Raw genomic sequence first — 13686 nt, forward strand, 5'->3', positions numbered from 1 at the left:
TTCTGTGGTTCCCTACAAATTTTAGGATTCATTTTTTTCTATTTCTGTGAAGTGCCATTGGAATTTTGGTAGAGTTGTAGATTGTTTGGGGTAGTATGGACATTTTAACAATATTCTTCCCATCCGTGAGCACTAAATATCTTTACATTTATGTGTCTTCAATTTTTTTTTTCATCAATGTCTTGTAGTTTTCAGCGTACAGGTCTTTCAGCTTCTTGGTTAAAATTATTTCTAAGTGGTGTTTTTGATGCAATTGCCTGTGTAGACCCCAACACCCAGTTCCCTTCTCTGATCCGACAGTTCCAGTTCATGAGCTTTACAACAACTCAGGAGGCAAGAGGTACTGGAGAGGGGAGCAAAAACATGGTAGGACTCCTCTGGGAAAGGCTGACCTTCCAACCAAAGACAAAGCCATGCAGACTTTAGGCCTACACTAAGCCCCCAAATCCCTAGGAACACTGATTTGTCGCTTATTGCCAACTACTCCTCTGAGCTTCACACCTACAGGGGGTCTGCGTGGGACACACCCTGGCTGAATGTCAGAAGTGGCATTTAATAACCAACTCAGGCAGTGAGGTCATGCAGCTCTCTCTCAATACTTCTGATCACAGTGAGGGGTGCCTGGGTGGCTCAGTCGTTGGGCGTCTGCCTTCGGCTCGGGTCATGATCTCAGGGTCCTGGGATCGAGCCCCGCATCGGGCTCCCTGCTCAGCGGGAGGCCTGCTTCTCCCTCTCCCACTCCCCCTGCTTGTGTTCCCTCTCTCACTGTGTCTCCCTCTGTCAAATAAATAAATAAAATCTTAAAAAAATACTACTTCTGATCACAGTGAGAAACAAGTCTCACTTGATGCCAGTGTGTCTTAAACCTTTCCCTCAGGTTGGTTAATATTGCTTTCTTGAACAGAAACATCAGGCTTTAGGCCAAGTCTTTAGGGTAACACTGTAAGATTATAATTTAGTATCATTTGCCTTTTGTTTTCATTACATTTCTTTTTATATTCACTTAATTCTGTATTCAATTTTTATTCATGGTTAATGATAGCAGCATTTAATGTCTGGCAGGATGTTATTAGGATCAAATATAGGAGCCTGAGTTTGAGGATTAACACACAGGGTTGGGAGTTACAGTTTGAATCATGGCTCTGCCATAGCCTTGGAAAAATCAACTTTTTGAACATCAGTTTTTCCATTGTAAAATGAAGATTTTGACTTACAAGATGCTCCTGTCCCCATAATAAGGATATAAAAATCACCATGTGTCCAGCATACCCCTAGTATGAATGGAAGGTCTAAGTATCAAAACTGAATGGCAAAACACATGAACTCAAACATCACAACAAAAATGGTTGTTTCATGGGTTTTTTAAATTTCTATTTTTGCTTTTTGTTTTTTTTTTTTTAGTAATCTCTATACCCAACATGGGGCTTGAACTCATGACCCCAATATCAAGAGTCACATGCTCTTCCGACTGAGCCAGCCAGGCAACCCCTCATGTCCTGGTTTCATTAACTAGCCACAGGCCACCTAGGTAACAGAGGTAATCTCATTCCTGTTTTTATTTTTTATTTTTTTAAGATTTTTTTATTTATTTGACAGAGAGAGACACAGCGAGAGAGGGAACACAAGCAGAGGGAGTGGGAGAGGGAGAAGCAGGCTTCCCACGGAGCAGGGAGCCCGATGCGGGGCTCGATCCCAGGACCCTGGGATCATGACCTGAGCCGAAGGCAGACGCTTAACGACTGAGCCACTCAGGCGCCCCTCTCATTCCTGTTTTTAAAGTAGGATTATCACAACCTAAGTACCAGCTTTGTATACTAACCACCTATTCTATTCCATAGGATTCTGGGTTTCCAGGGTTACTGAAATATAAACAGAATCTGTGATTCCATAGATAATTCCAGATCAAAAAATCCTTTTCCCTTCCAAATCACTTTAACATCACTGTCATATGTTGGGCAAAAAGGTTGTTTTTGCAAAAATATTCTCTGTAAAATCTGTAGTCATACCACTGGCAATCTCCTGGTTTGGTATGGTTTATTGTAAAACATTACTATTTGGGGTAAGTTGGGTGAAGGGTACAGAGAATGCCTTTGTTCTATTTTTTCCACTTTCCTCTGAAACTTTTTTTTTTTTTTTTAAGATTCTGTTCATTTATTTGAGAGGGTGAGAGAGAGGGCACAGGAGCAGGGGCAGAGGGAGAGGGAGAAGCAGACCCCCACAGAGCAGGGAGCCGGATGCAGGGCTCCATCCGAAGACCCTGGGATCATGACCTGAGCAGAAGGCAGACGCCTCACCGACTAAGCCACCCAGGTACCCCTGGAACTATTTTTTACCTTTATTTCAAAATAACTAAAAATGCTACTCATGGAAATGAAAGAGGATAAACTTTTCAGCTCCAAATTTAAAATGAGTATCTGAATGGTCTTAGGAGAGCTTTGGAGTCACCTGACAAGCGTGATTAACCTTCGTCTAAAGACTACGAGGCTCAAAGAAAAAGGCTTACGTGTGTATGTTATGTGAGGCTCATTACTCACTCTGGCAGTGATAAACATTACGTGGTCTTGTCGCTTTTGCTCCCCCCAACTCCTAGACGAACCAAGACCTAAACCTAGACCTAGACCAAGCTAATTCTGAATTGGCTGCAGCTAACAAGGAACGAGCGGAGAGGGAGAGTGGCCGAAAAGGCTGTGAAAACCCAGGGAAAGAACACTCTGCACATAATTTATTTAAGTCACTCTGCACCTGAGGCTCGCTCACACCCGCTGCGCCCTCCCGGGCAGGCGGTCCGCCTGGGCTCGGGGCCCGATCCCGACCCAGGCCTGGGTCTCATCTGGGGACTTCCGACCGCACCAGGGAGTCGGCCTCGCTCAGGGCGAGTTTGTCCTTCTTCTCCTTCTGCAAGACCTGCTCCTCCCACAGCGCCTGGTCCACCTGATCGTCCGTGAGCACGACAGGCTTGTACTTCTCATCAAAGAGCCGCTCGTTGGTCTCGGAAAGCAGCTGATGCGGCCCGACGACGCGCAGATGGGCCGGCAGGTGTTGGAACTCCTCGTCGTTGATGTCGCAGTCGCGCATCCGGGCCGCCAGCACCCACCAGCGGCCCACGAAGCCCACGTCCAGGACCCGGCCCGGGAAGTCGACCCAGCGGGGCTGCAGGTAGCGGCAGCGGGCCTGGTAGAGGCTGGCCTCGGCGTCGACGGGCGCCTCGTACACGAGCGCGCAGAGGCCCAGGTTCGCGTGGCGGAGGCGGCCGCGCCCCCGCAGCCACAGCAGCCGCTGCACGTAGTCCTCGGAGGCGCGGCTGCGCGTGGCCGGGGCCAGCAGCAGGAGGGCTCCCGACGCGTCGAGCAGCGCCTCCTCGAAGGCCGCCTCGCTCGGCGCCAGCGCGCAGCAGGCCGCCGCGCCGCCCAGCAGCCCCGCGTACACGGCCGCCCGCCAGGGCCGCGCCCGCGCCGCCGCCGCCGCGTCCCCGCAGGCCTCGGCGTAGTCGCGGAGCAGCACGCGGGCCCAGGAAGCTGAGGGAGAGAAGCAGAACGAACAGGTGAGAGCAGGCCGCTGCGGCCACCCCCCGCCCCCTCCCGCCGCTACTCACCCAACCGCGTCCACACGCCCGGCTTCGCGGCCGCTGGGACACCAGGCTCTTCACGGTTTCGGGACCAAAATCTCTTCAGAGCGGCCGTCGCCATTCTCTTCCGGCTTGGCGTCCCTCTTCCGAAGAGAAACGCCGGGTATGCGAAGAAAAAGGCCCGGGGCCTTCATGCGCAAGCGGCAACGGGGCCGGAAGTGGCTTCCCATCGGAAGAGGATCGAAAACGGACCGGTGCCGGATGTTGCTGTCCGTTCTGAGCGGGGTCGGCTGTGGCGGGGAGGCGGGCCGCGCAGGCGCAGAGGCCCTGGGCCACGCCGGCTGAGGAGCCTCAGGTGAGGGGGGCGGGGTGCATCTGTGGGGCTGGGGCCGGGGCGGGGGCGGCGAGCTCACCCCCGGCTCGGTGCCGGTGGTGTGCATTCAGCTCGGGAAGAAAGCCAGGCGGGGCTCGGGGCTGAGGGAGAGGCCTCGGGAGGGGCACCGAGTAGGGTTGGGGGCGGGCGTCATTGGCCTCTGTCCTCAGAGCGGGATGCGGTGACGCCCCTGAGCGACCATGGCGGCGGCCGACGAGCTGGCCTTCCACGGTGAGTGCGGCGGCGACGCGGCCCGAGCTCCTCCTGCCTCCGCCGGGCGGAACCTCCCGCCCAGGTTCCTGCTGACCGCCAGCCTGAATCCCGGTCAGCTATGAGCACTAACCCCGACCCAGGCACGGTAGCCGCCTCGGACTCGAACCCCGCGCCCAGCCTGAGCTCCTATCTCCGAGTAGAGCCTCTGTCCCAGACCTGACCCCCTCCCAGAACCAGCCTTAAATCGCAGGCCCTTGCAAGGAGTGGGGGAGCACACCTTCCAGCTGCTCAGAATTTAGGAAGCTGGGCTCTTCAGTGGCCCCAGTTGGAGTCTTGGCCCCCACATGAGGCGTGGGTGAAACCACATTGTCCTGACTGCCCAAACATGCGTGTGTCCCATATTCCTTCTCGATAGAGTTCGAGGAAGCTTCTAATCTGCTGGCCGAGACCCCAGATGCGGCCACGGCCAGTGGAAGCGATCAGCTGACCCCGCAGGGGCACGTGGCAGTGGTGGTGGACTCGGGTGGCAGCTATGGGGCTGAGGAGGAGGCCGAGGAGAGTGACAGGACAGCGGTGAGTCCGCGGTGGCCCTGCCTGCCCCCAGCCCTGCGCCCACCCTCTGCCCAGGCTGTAAGGGCAGCCACCGAAAGCCCATGTTGTGCAGCTTCTGCAGGAGGAGAAGCAGCAGCCGGGATTCTGGACCTTTGGCTACTATCAGAGTTTCTTTGACGTGGACACATCCCAGGTCAGGCCCGGGAAGCTGGTGGGAAAGGGTTTGCAGTCACACGGGGCTCCAGCCACTATCACTGAGCCCTTCCTGGGCACTGGAGTGCTAGTGATACCCGGGGGGACACGAGTTCCCACGCAGGCTGGTCAGACTAACTGTGGTGCGCAGTCAGGACTGTGGTGTGACCGGGGCTCGTGGGAACACAGACACACGTGCTCAGGCAGGTGAGAGAAGGGCCTCCTGGAGGAGGTGAGGAGTGTGCCGAGATGGAAAGGAGAAGGAAGCCTCAGCTGGGCAGAGTGAAGGGAAGCACGTGTTACAGGCACAGGGAACAGCAGATGCGGAGGGCTGAGAACTGTCACAGGAACTACCTGTCATTTGATCTGGTTGGAGAGGGTGAGGCGGGGGACAGGCGGGCAGAAGCCAGACCACAAAGGCCTCGTGTGCTGTGCTAAGGAGTTTGGGTTTTATCCTGAGGGTGCTGGGAAGCCACAGACGGGTTTAGAGCCGGAGAGGAATGAGTGGAATTAGCGGATGTGGTACAAGGACTGTGGAGCAGAGGCGCCAGGCCAGGGAGGGAAATAATAAACCTGGGGCGCAGAACGGGACATAGTGGAGAGAGATGTAGGCAGGAGGATGCCAAGGACTTGCCTGTCCCCCACCTCATAGTCCAGACATGTCACAGCATGACAGGCTGTTCAGGGCAGCCAAGCCAAGAGAAGGGAGAAGCAAAGAGAAAGATGACCGGCCCGAAAGAGTCCTTCAGAATGGCAGCACACTGGGGTATTGAGACTGGCCAGGGGAAGGGGCTCCAGCCCATCAAGAACCTAGAGGGAACATCTGAGCCCTTGTAGGCAGAGGAGATGGGAGGTCAGCAAGGAAGAAGCCTCTAAGGGCAGGGCAGGAGGTTGGCCCTTTCCTCTGTGGGGGCTAAGGGGCCCCGTGCAGGCTTCCCTTCTGGGCCCCACCTTGTCTCCAGGTCCTGGACCGAATCCGAGGCTCACTGCTGCCCCGGCCTGGCCACAACTTTGTGCGGCACCATCTGCGGAATCGGCCGGACCTGTATGGTGAGTGGTGGTGTGCATTCAGCTCAAGAATTCACTTAGCACATGTGGACCCAGTGCCGGTCTGTGGATTCCAGCTGAGAAGAAAGCAGGGGCACTCCCAGAGAGCGGGAAATGCACATTCTGTCTGGGGAGACAGTTACATAAAGGGCTGCTGAGGGCCACAGGGCTCAGAAGAAAAGCAAACAGCTTAGAGGATGTGAGTTGCCACTTTGCATGGGTTGGACAGGGAAGGTCCCCGTGAGGATGAGAGAACAGGCCTTTTGGTGGTGTGGATGGCGGTGAGGAGACCTAGGGGAAGAACATTCCAGAAGGGGGCACAGGTCCAGTGGTGGGGCAGTATTGTCATTGGAGTAGTGAGCTGCACGAGGTCACAGAGGTGACAGGAGAGACTGCGCCGGCCTTGTAGGCCTCAGTGAGAAGGACTCTTAGTTAAGGGCTCTGAGGCTTCCTCTGGCAGGTGTGGGGGGGTGGGGCCCAGCCCCAGGTGGGGAGCAGCGGTTGGACTGTGGACTAGGTCTCAGAGGTGGAGCTGACCCGTCAGAGGTGGGGTGGGAGGAGAGAGGCGAGGGTGGCTCCGGGGTTTTCATGGGGACCGCGAGAAGGATGGAACTGTCATTTATTGACTGGAAAAGGCTGGGCGGGTTTGAGGGGAGAGCATGAGGGTGGAGTTGGAGAGGCCTAGCTGTGCATGTGGAAATGTTGACTATAAGCTTGTGGTTCAGGGCACAGACCGGATTTGAGATACTTGGGAGACATCAGGCTAGAGGTGACATAAAGTCCTGGTGCTGGACAAGATCGTGGGGGCTGAACAGATGAAGAGGATAGCTAAGGATTGTGCCCTACAGCCTCCTCGTTATTAAAGGGTCAGGGAGTCACAGAGCTTGAGGAATTGCCAGGGAGGTGACGTGGCAGAAGCTAGGAGCATGAAGTCCTAGAAAGCATAGGGGGAGTGTTTCCCGGAGAGAGCGATCAGCTACAGCAAAGGCTATCGAAAGGTCAGGAAGGCTGAGGGACTGAGAGCCAGCGCTGGATTCAGCCACCCCAGGTCATCACTGGCGATGTGGGGAAGGGTAAGGTGGGGGGTGGAGGTAGCTTGGAGCTTAGAAAGAGGCTCGGGGCCCAGCACGGTTGGGATGGGACAGGTCATCTGTCCTGGGAGCCCTGGGTTCCTCACCACGCCCTGCCTGCAGGCCCCTTCTGGATCTGTGCCACGCTGGCTTTCGTCTTGGCCGTCACTGGCAACCTGACCCTGGTGCTGGCCCAGAGGAGAGACCCCTCCATCCACTACAGCCCCCAGTTCCACAAGGGTAAGTGAAGTGGGCAAGGCCCCGGCCCTGCCCGAGCTGGGAGTGCCGCGGAGCCCCGGGGGTGACGGCCCGCCTCGCCCCCCGCCCCACAGTGACCGTGGCCGGCGTCACCATCTACTGCTACGTTTGGCTGGTGCCGCTGGCGCTGTGGGGCTTCCTGCGGTGGCGGAAGGGGGTCCGGGAGCGCCTGGGGCCTTACACCTTCCTGGAGACCGTGTGCGTCTATGGCTACTCCCTCTTCGTCTTCATCCCCACCGTGGTGAGTGTGGCCCCGGGCGGGGGCGGGGCGGGGGGGCGACAGGTGCCGCGCGGAGGGCCTGGGAGCCAGCTGCCCGTGTCGCCCCCAGGTCCTGTGGCTCATCCCCGTCCCGTGGCTGCAGTGGCTCTTTGGGGCCCTGGCCCTGGCCCTGTCGGCTGCTTCCCTGGTGTTCACCCTCTGGCCGGTCGTCCGAGAGGACACCAGGTTGGTGGCCGCGGTGCTGCTCTCGACTGTCGTGCTACTCCACGCCCTCCTGGCAGTGGGCTGCAAGGTACCAGCGGTCAGGGCTGGGCCTCGGGGTTGGGGGGGGTCACTGACCCCCACCAACACTGACCCCAAGGGCTTTGGTTCAGTTCTACTTCTTCCGGCCGCTGCCTCTGGAGCACCTGGCGCCTCCGCTCCAGGCCTCGTCTCTGCCCCCAAAGCTGCTGCCGCCGCCCACCCCAAGGGCCAAGGCAACCTAGAAGGCCCGAGCCCGCAGGTGAGGGGCTGCTCCTGCCTTTCCCCCCCGAGGCGAGGAGCCACAGGGCCGCTCCCAGGAGTCTCTCTCTTTCAGGCCCACCATGAGGGGACACCTCGGCCTGCCCTGCCCCCCAGACGATGACTGAAGGCTCCCTTGACACCTCGAGACCACTCTGCTACTTTCCAGACTTTTCTTACAAAGCAAACACTTTTATTTTCTATGCAAAGATGATTCCGAGAATTTATATAAAGGTGGGAAAGGGGCAGCTGAGCAGGGAGCCTCCGCGGTGGCTGTCGCCCCCCCCCCCCCCCCCCCGGCTCCCTGCCAGGCCTTCTGCTTTCCCTGATGGGACGGTCGGGAGAGCAGAGGGGGTCACCCCAGCCTCAACTGGGCCTGCTCCTCCTGGGTGCCCACGGAGCAGGTCCCGGGGCCTAGCTTGAGCTCCACCACATCCGTGTTCGGAGGTGTTAGAAAATGGGGGGCAGGGGGAGAAGTAGAAGAACATTGCCTCTGCTGAAACATACATTTCCTTGTTTATTTGTTTTTGGGGGGGGGGCGGAGGTCCCTGCAAGGCCCCTTCCCAGGCTGGGGAGGGACCAAATGCCATCATAGTAATAGGGACTGGAGCGTCTACAAATGTTGAGGGAAACACACAGGCCTAATGTGAGCTACAAGGAGAAAGGACGCCTTCCACGATGGATCCTTGAGGTTTCTCATGTCTGCCCCAAGCGGCTGACAGTGCCCCTTCCCTCCAGGCCTGGGGCCCGCGGGGCCACCTGTTCTAACTCTTGGCAGGGGTGGGGGAGGGGACCTGCAGGGGCTCAGGGACAGGACAGCAGCAAGAGGCAGGGGCCGAGGACGGAGGGCCTTCCCGACAGCCGGGGTGGGTTGTACATTCAAGTGTGAGGTGAACCCTTTGGTGGGAGGGGGCCTCGGGTCTCCAGAGGCCTGGCCCCACCCCTGTCCTGAAGACTCGGCAGGGCTGCCCCTCACCACTGAGCCTCTGAGTGGGGGGAGAGGGGCTGCTGGCTCGGCCCGGCCGGCCTGGTTTTCTCAGAGGGTCTGTGGATTGACACTGGTTCTTCTCGTAAAAAAATAAAATTAAAAAAAGCAGCATGTCACGCCCATTGTGACCAAGGCCTGGTAGTTGAAGGGAAGGCCCCGCCCAGTCAGGCCTGCCTTCCCCACTGGAGACAGGCGGGGGAGGGGGGCAGGCGCCAAGGGACCAGGTGGGTGGTAGCTACTCCCCCCACCCGCCCCTCCCCGCCGGGCCTGCAGCTGTCAGGCCTGGACACGCCTGTTACAGAAGATGTCAAACCCAGGTCAGGGGGAGGGCAGGAGGGGAAAACGGCTCCCACGACAGGATCTTGTGTAAAATCTGGCAGCGACACACGCTCAGGGCCAAGATGCGGGTGGGCGGTGGAGTGGGGGCGGCGGCGGCAACGTTGTGTAAAAAAGTGTCCAAGTTCCCATAGCAAAGAGGGCCGTGACCGGGTGTTTGGGCTTCTCCGGCCCAGGGGGGAAAGCCGCCCAGGCGGGGGTGGGGGGTGGGCAGGGTCTTCATTTGGTTTCCTGGTGCTGTCAGTCTGTTGCGCGCCAGAGGGGCCTAGCTCCCATAGTGCATGGTGTTGGTCGGGATGGACATGGGGGAGGCCATGGAGATGGCGGGGCCGCCCATGGTGAACTGGCTGTTGACTGCGTAGTGGGCGCTGGAGCCGCCGCCACCGCTGCCCTGGGCGCCCGACGACCCTGTGGGGGGAGGGGGGATGGCACGGGCACTGAGGGGCCGGCCCTGCGCCCCCCGCCCGCCCAGACCCGCGGCAGAGGCAGAGAGCGCGAGCGAGCAGGCGAGAGGGCGGGCGGGCGGGCGGCCCGGGGGTCCGCACACCCACGGCCGCGGGCCCCCGCTCCCACGGCCCACCATTACCTTGGACAATCCCCGTGCTCATTATGGAGCCCATCCGGGAGTGGGTGTGATTGACAATCCCCGTGTTGGCTGCGCAGCAAGAGGGAGGGAGGAAGGAAGGGAGACGCGTCACCGCCCCCAGCCCGGCCCAGGCGCTCGCCCCGGGGGTGGGGAGGGTGGGCGCAGCGGCTGCACAGTGAGACAGACAGGAGCGGCAGGGCCTCCGCCGGGGGCCCCGCAAGAGGAGACCGCGGCACAGAAAGCCCAAGCCCTGGAGAGCCGTGGCCGCCCACGCGCCCCTCCCGGACCGCAGGGGACGCTCACCTAAAGGAATCAGGTTGTTGTGGCCCACGCTGGAGCCGCCGGCGATAACACTGCTCAGGTCGTAGGCGGTCGGCATCCCTGTGCGCAGAGGGGGCCAGGTCAGGGCGTGGGAGACCGCGTCCTCCGGGGCACAAGAGCCCCGGCGGGGGGCCCCCGGGAGCGCCCTGGCCCCAGCCACACGGGGGCCACTCACCGGCCACAGCCATCCCACTGCTGAGGTTGTAGGTGCTGCCCGTGTTCCACATGTTCTCCGACGGGGACGTGTAGTGGGAGCCGGGCGGGGGCGACGGCGTCGTGCCTGTGTATCTGCAGCACAGACCGACGGACCAGTGGGCAGGGCTGAGAGGCTGCGGGTCAGGAGGGGCACCCCCCCCCCCCCACTTCAGGCTGCGGGCTCATAATACCTGAAGAAGGGGTTTTTCAGATCCAGGAGGTTACTGGATTTAGAGCCCGTCTGGTCTACCTGGGCCACAATACTGATGTCATAGCTCTGTCTGCAGAGAGGGGAGGGGAGGACGGCCATGAGCTGGCTGCGGAGACAGACCCCTGCCTCCCCCAGCCCCAGGTGGCAGCTCACACCTTTTGTTGGCAATAAGCAGACATGTCCCTGAGAGCGTGTCCCCGGCCTTGGCGAACAGTGGTGACTGGAACAGGCAGCGGACCTGGTACCAGTGGGTCAGGGGCTCCGTCGGGGCTGTGGATAGCCACACTGTCATTCTGCCAAGCAAGGACAGGCACACGTTTGATCAGGCTGCAGCCACCACCCTGTGCACCTTGAGCTCTCCCCAGCCATCTCTGATGGGTCCCCTGGGGCCCTGGAGCTGAGACAGGCTGGCTGCCCAGGCGTCCCAGGCACACGCACGTGCACGCGCGCGCATGCACATACACACAGATCCACAGCCGTGAGGGGCCCACTCACTTGACCTCTGTGCCGAGAGACAGAGACCAGGTCCCATGAGGGACTGTCACTGAGAACAGAATAGACACCCCCTCCCACAACAGTCTCTGGCTCAAAGGGGGAGCTCTCACTGCTTTTGGAGGGGGGACAGGGAGCCTAGAGGAGTCCTGTCCTGTCCTGCCAGCCCCCAGCCAGGCCTGGGGGTCACAACTGCAGGGAAGCCCCTGAGACCGGGGCAGGGAGGAGCACACAGCATGCTTTGCACTGTTGCACTCACATGGAGCCGATGAAGGCGACATCAAACCAGAAAGCCAGACCGTGAACTAGCCCGGAATGCAGCATGTGGAATTTGAATGGGATTTCTATCCTGGAAGGCAAAGGGCAGTGATTGCTGGGGAAGCCAAACAGGGACTGCCAGGGGAGAAGAGGGGTGGCTGGGTGCAGTGTCCCGGGGCCCCTGCCTGCCCGCCTTGGGGCAGAAGGCCTGGGGGAGTCTGTGCTGGCCCCAGACCCCAGCAGGAGCCAGGCTTAGCAGGAGGGGCATGGGTGCTGGTACCTGTGCAAATCTCCTTCTTTGGCTTCTAAGAAGTTCACTGTGTACTTGACAGACTTGGCCATCAGGATCCGGATGTCAAATGTGTCCTGGGAGAGACCACAGTGTGACTTGGCTTCAGGCACAGAGGCCAGCTAGGAAGGGGAGAGCTCTTCTCTCCTGTCTGGCCATGGCTATGAGGCCATTTGGCTAAAACCAGTTTGCCATTCTCAGACATGCTGGGGGGAGGACGAAGTGGTTCGCCACCATGGAGGCCAATTCGGAGACGGCTCTCAATCATTCACAGCATTAGAGACGTGGCAGTTCCTCTCCTGGGAGTTTAACCTGCACATATATGTGCACGTATACAAGCTCACACCCGTTAATTAGACATACTCTGGAAACCCTGTAATTAAACCACCAATGTCCCATCCGTAAAAGACTGAGAAAGAACGAAGAGGGGGGAAGGATCTCTGAGATGTAAACAAGTTAAAAAGCAAGTTGGAGAACTGTGTGCTGACGTCCACACCCAGCTATGACGGAGGCTTTATATCAGACTAACACTCTGTGAAGAACTGCATGAGCCGAATAAAATACAAAGGAAAAAAAAAGCCTAGTTTGAAAGTACTGGAGAGTAATAAGAGCAGCCTCAGCTTTGGGAGCCAAGATTCTAGAGAGATGTTTTTTCGCCTCTGCCTTTCCCCTTGGGGCAGGACCTTCTGGCGGCCTCCCTGGATGGGGAAAGCAAAATGGGGGCTCAGGTCACCAAGGCAGCTAGGATTCAAGAGATCAAGAAACAGGGCGCCTGGGTGGCTCAGATGGTTAAGCATCTGCCTTCGGCTCAGGTCATGATCCCAGGGTCCTGGGATCGAGTCCCACATCAGGCTCCCTGCTCCTTGGGAGCGTTTCTCCCTCTGCTTCTCTCTCTCTCTCTGTCTCTGTCTCTTGTGAATAAATAAATAAAATCTTTAAAAAAAAAAAAGTGTTTATAAAAAAAAAGATCAAGAAACAAAACAAAAGGAAAATAGAGAAACATGAAGTGGATGTTCTGCATGCAATTTCACTCTGTGGCATGCACCAATTCCTGAGCTGCATGTGAGGTGCGGCTGAGAAGCAAAGGAATCAAGCAGAAAGCCACTTATAAGACACTGAAAAACCAAGGAAAGGTTCAGCTGGGCATTGGTGCTGGGAGGCTAGGAGAGGAGCCCCGTGAAGCACCCACCAGGCTTGCACTGAGACCACTGAAGGCTAGGACCTAAAGCAGCAGTTCCCAAAATGTCCCTTTCAGAGTACTCTCAAGGTCAAAACTATTTTCATATAATACTAAGATGTTTTCTGCCTTTTTCTTTGGCTCACTCACCTGTGATTGCACAACCTATTGAACACAGAAGCAGAATCCAACTGTCTTCTATTAAGCCAGACATTAAAGAGATTTGCAAATTAAAAATGCCAACTGTGGGGCACCTGGGTGGCTCAGCCGGTTAAGCATCTGCCTTCAGCTCAGGCCATGATCCCTCCATTCTGGGATCAAGCCCCACATTGGGCTCCCTGCTCAGTGGGGGGCCTGCTTCTCCCTCTCCTCCCTGCTCATGCTCTCCTTGCTATCTCTGTCTCTCTCAAATAAATAAATGAAAATCTTTTAAAAAAAATGCCAACTGTTCTCACTGAAAAGTTTTGGAAAATCGCTTTTTTCTTAAAAATACTACTTATGTTAATATTTAATGGGCTTGTTATTTTAAAATAAATATTTTTTAATTTCTTGGGCTTAATTTTTTTTTTTAAGTAGGCTCCACACCCAACATGGAGCCCAATGCAGGGCTTGAACTCACGATCCTGAGATCAAGACCTTAGGTGAGATCAAGAGTCGGATGCTCAACTGACTGAGGGCTTAATTTTTAATACCAAGAGTTACTGACAGTGTATCAATAGCTAAAACACTAACAAAAGCTCTTTCTCCATTTTTAAGAATGTAAACAGATCACCTGAGACCAAAATGCTTAAAAACCACTGCCTTACAGGGAAGCCAAGAAATAGCCCAGCAAAATCAAGTCT

General features: G+C 57.2%; 3 protein-coding genes across 6 annotated transcripts in view; 1 reads left to right on the forward strand and 2 right to left on the reverse strand.

Annotated features, from left to right (window-relative positions):
• Window positions 1-2700: 2700 nt before the first annotated feature.
• Window positions 2701-3901, reverse strand: TIMM29 (translocase of inner mitochondrial membrane 29). The gene is made up of 2 exons (XM_034998369.1): window positions 3593-3901; window positions 2701-3515 (listed from the first exon to the last, which is right to left on the reverse strand). The coding sequence occupies exons 1-2, from the start codon at window positions 3684-3686 to the stop codon at window positions 2827-2829; spliced, it is 783 nt and encodes a 260-aa protein (XP_034854260.1). The 5' UTR covers window positions 3687-3901; the 3' UTR covers window positions 2701-2826.
• Window positions 3840-8200, forward strand: YIPF2 (Yip1 domain family member 2). The gene is made up of 10 exons (XM_034998367.1): window positions 3840-3920; window positions 4109-4169; window positions 4567-4724; window positions 4816-4896; window positions 5858-5945; window positions 7136-7252; window positions 7345-7511; window positions 7600-7782; window positions 7865-7992; window positions 8068-8200. The coding sequence occupies exons 2-9, from the start codon at window positions 4139-4141 to the stop codon at window positions 7973-7975; spliced, it is 936 nt and encodes a 311-aa protein (XP_034854258.1). The 5' UTR covers window positions 3840-3920; window positions 4109-4138; the 3' UTR covers window positions 7976-7992; window positions 8068-8200.
• Window positions 8201-8692: 492 nt separating this feature from the next.
• CARM1 (coactivator associated arginine methyltransferase 1) overlaps window positions 8693-13686 on the reverse strand; it is a 40319-nt gene continuing 35325 nt past the window's right edge. For 2 of the 4 annotated variants that reach the window (XM_034998365.1, XM_034998363.1), the window contains exons 9-16: window positions 11659-11744; window positions 11380-11469; window positions 10784-10921; window positions 10609-10698; window positions 10398-10510; window positions 10205-10282; window positions 9902-9970; window positions 8693-9723 (exon numbers count right to left, since the gene is read on the reverse strand). In XM_034998365.1, coding sequence (XP_034854256.1) covers window positions 9581-9723; window positions 9902-9970; window positions 10205-10282; window positions 10398-10510; window positions 10609-10698; window positions 10784-10921; window positions 11380-11469; window positions 11659-11744 — 807 coding nt within the window. In that variant the 3' untranslated portion in view covers window positions 8693-9580. The remainder of the gene's footprint in view (window positions 9724-9901; window positions 9971-10204; window positions 10283-10397; window positions 10511-10608; window positions 10699-10783; window positions 10922-11379; window positions 11470-11658; window positions 11745-13686) is intronic. The other 2 variants (XM_034998366.1, XM_034998364.1) reach the window with 1 other exon arrangement.

The sequence above is a fragment of the Mirounga leonina genome, unplaced genomic scaffold (assembly GCF_011800145.1).
Source record: "Mirounga leonina isolate KUSES-001 unplaced genomic scaffold, KU_Mleo_1.0 Mir_94, whole genome shotgun sequence".
Taxonomy (NCBI): domain Eukaryota; kingdom Metazoa; phylum Chordata; class Mammalia; order Carnivora; family Phocidae; genus Mirounga; species Mirounga leonina.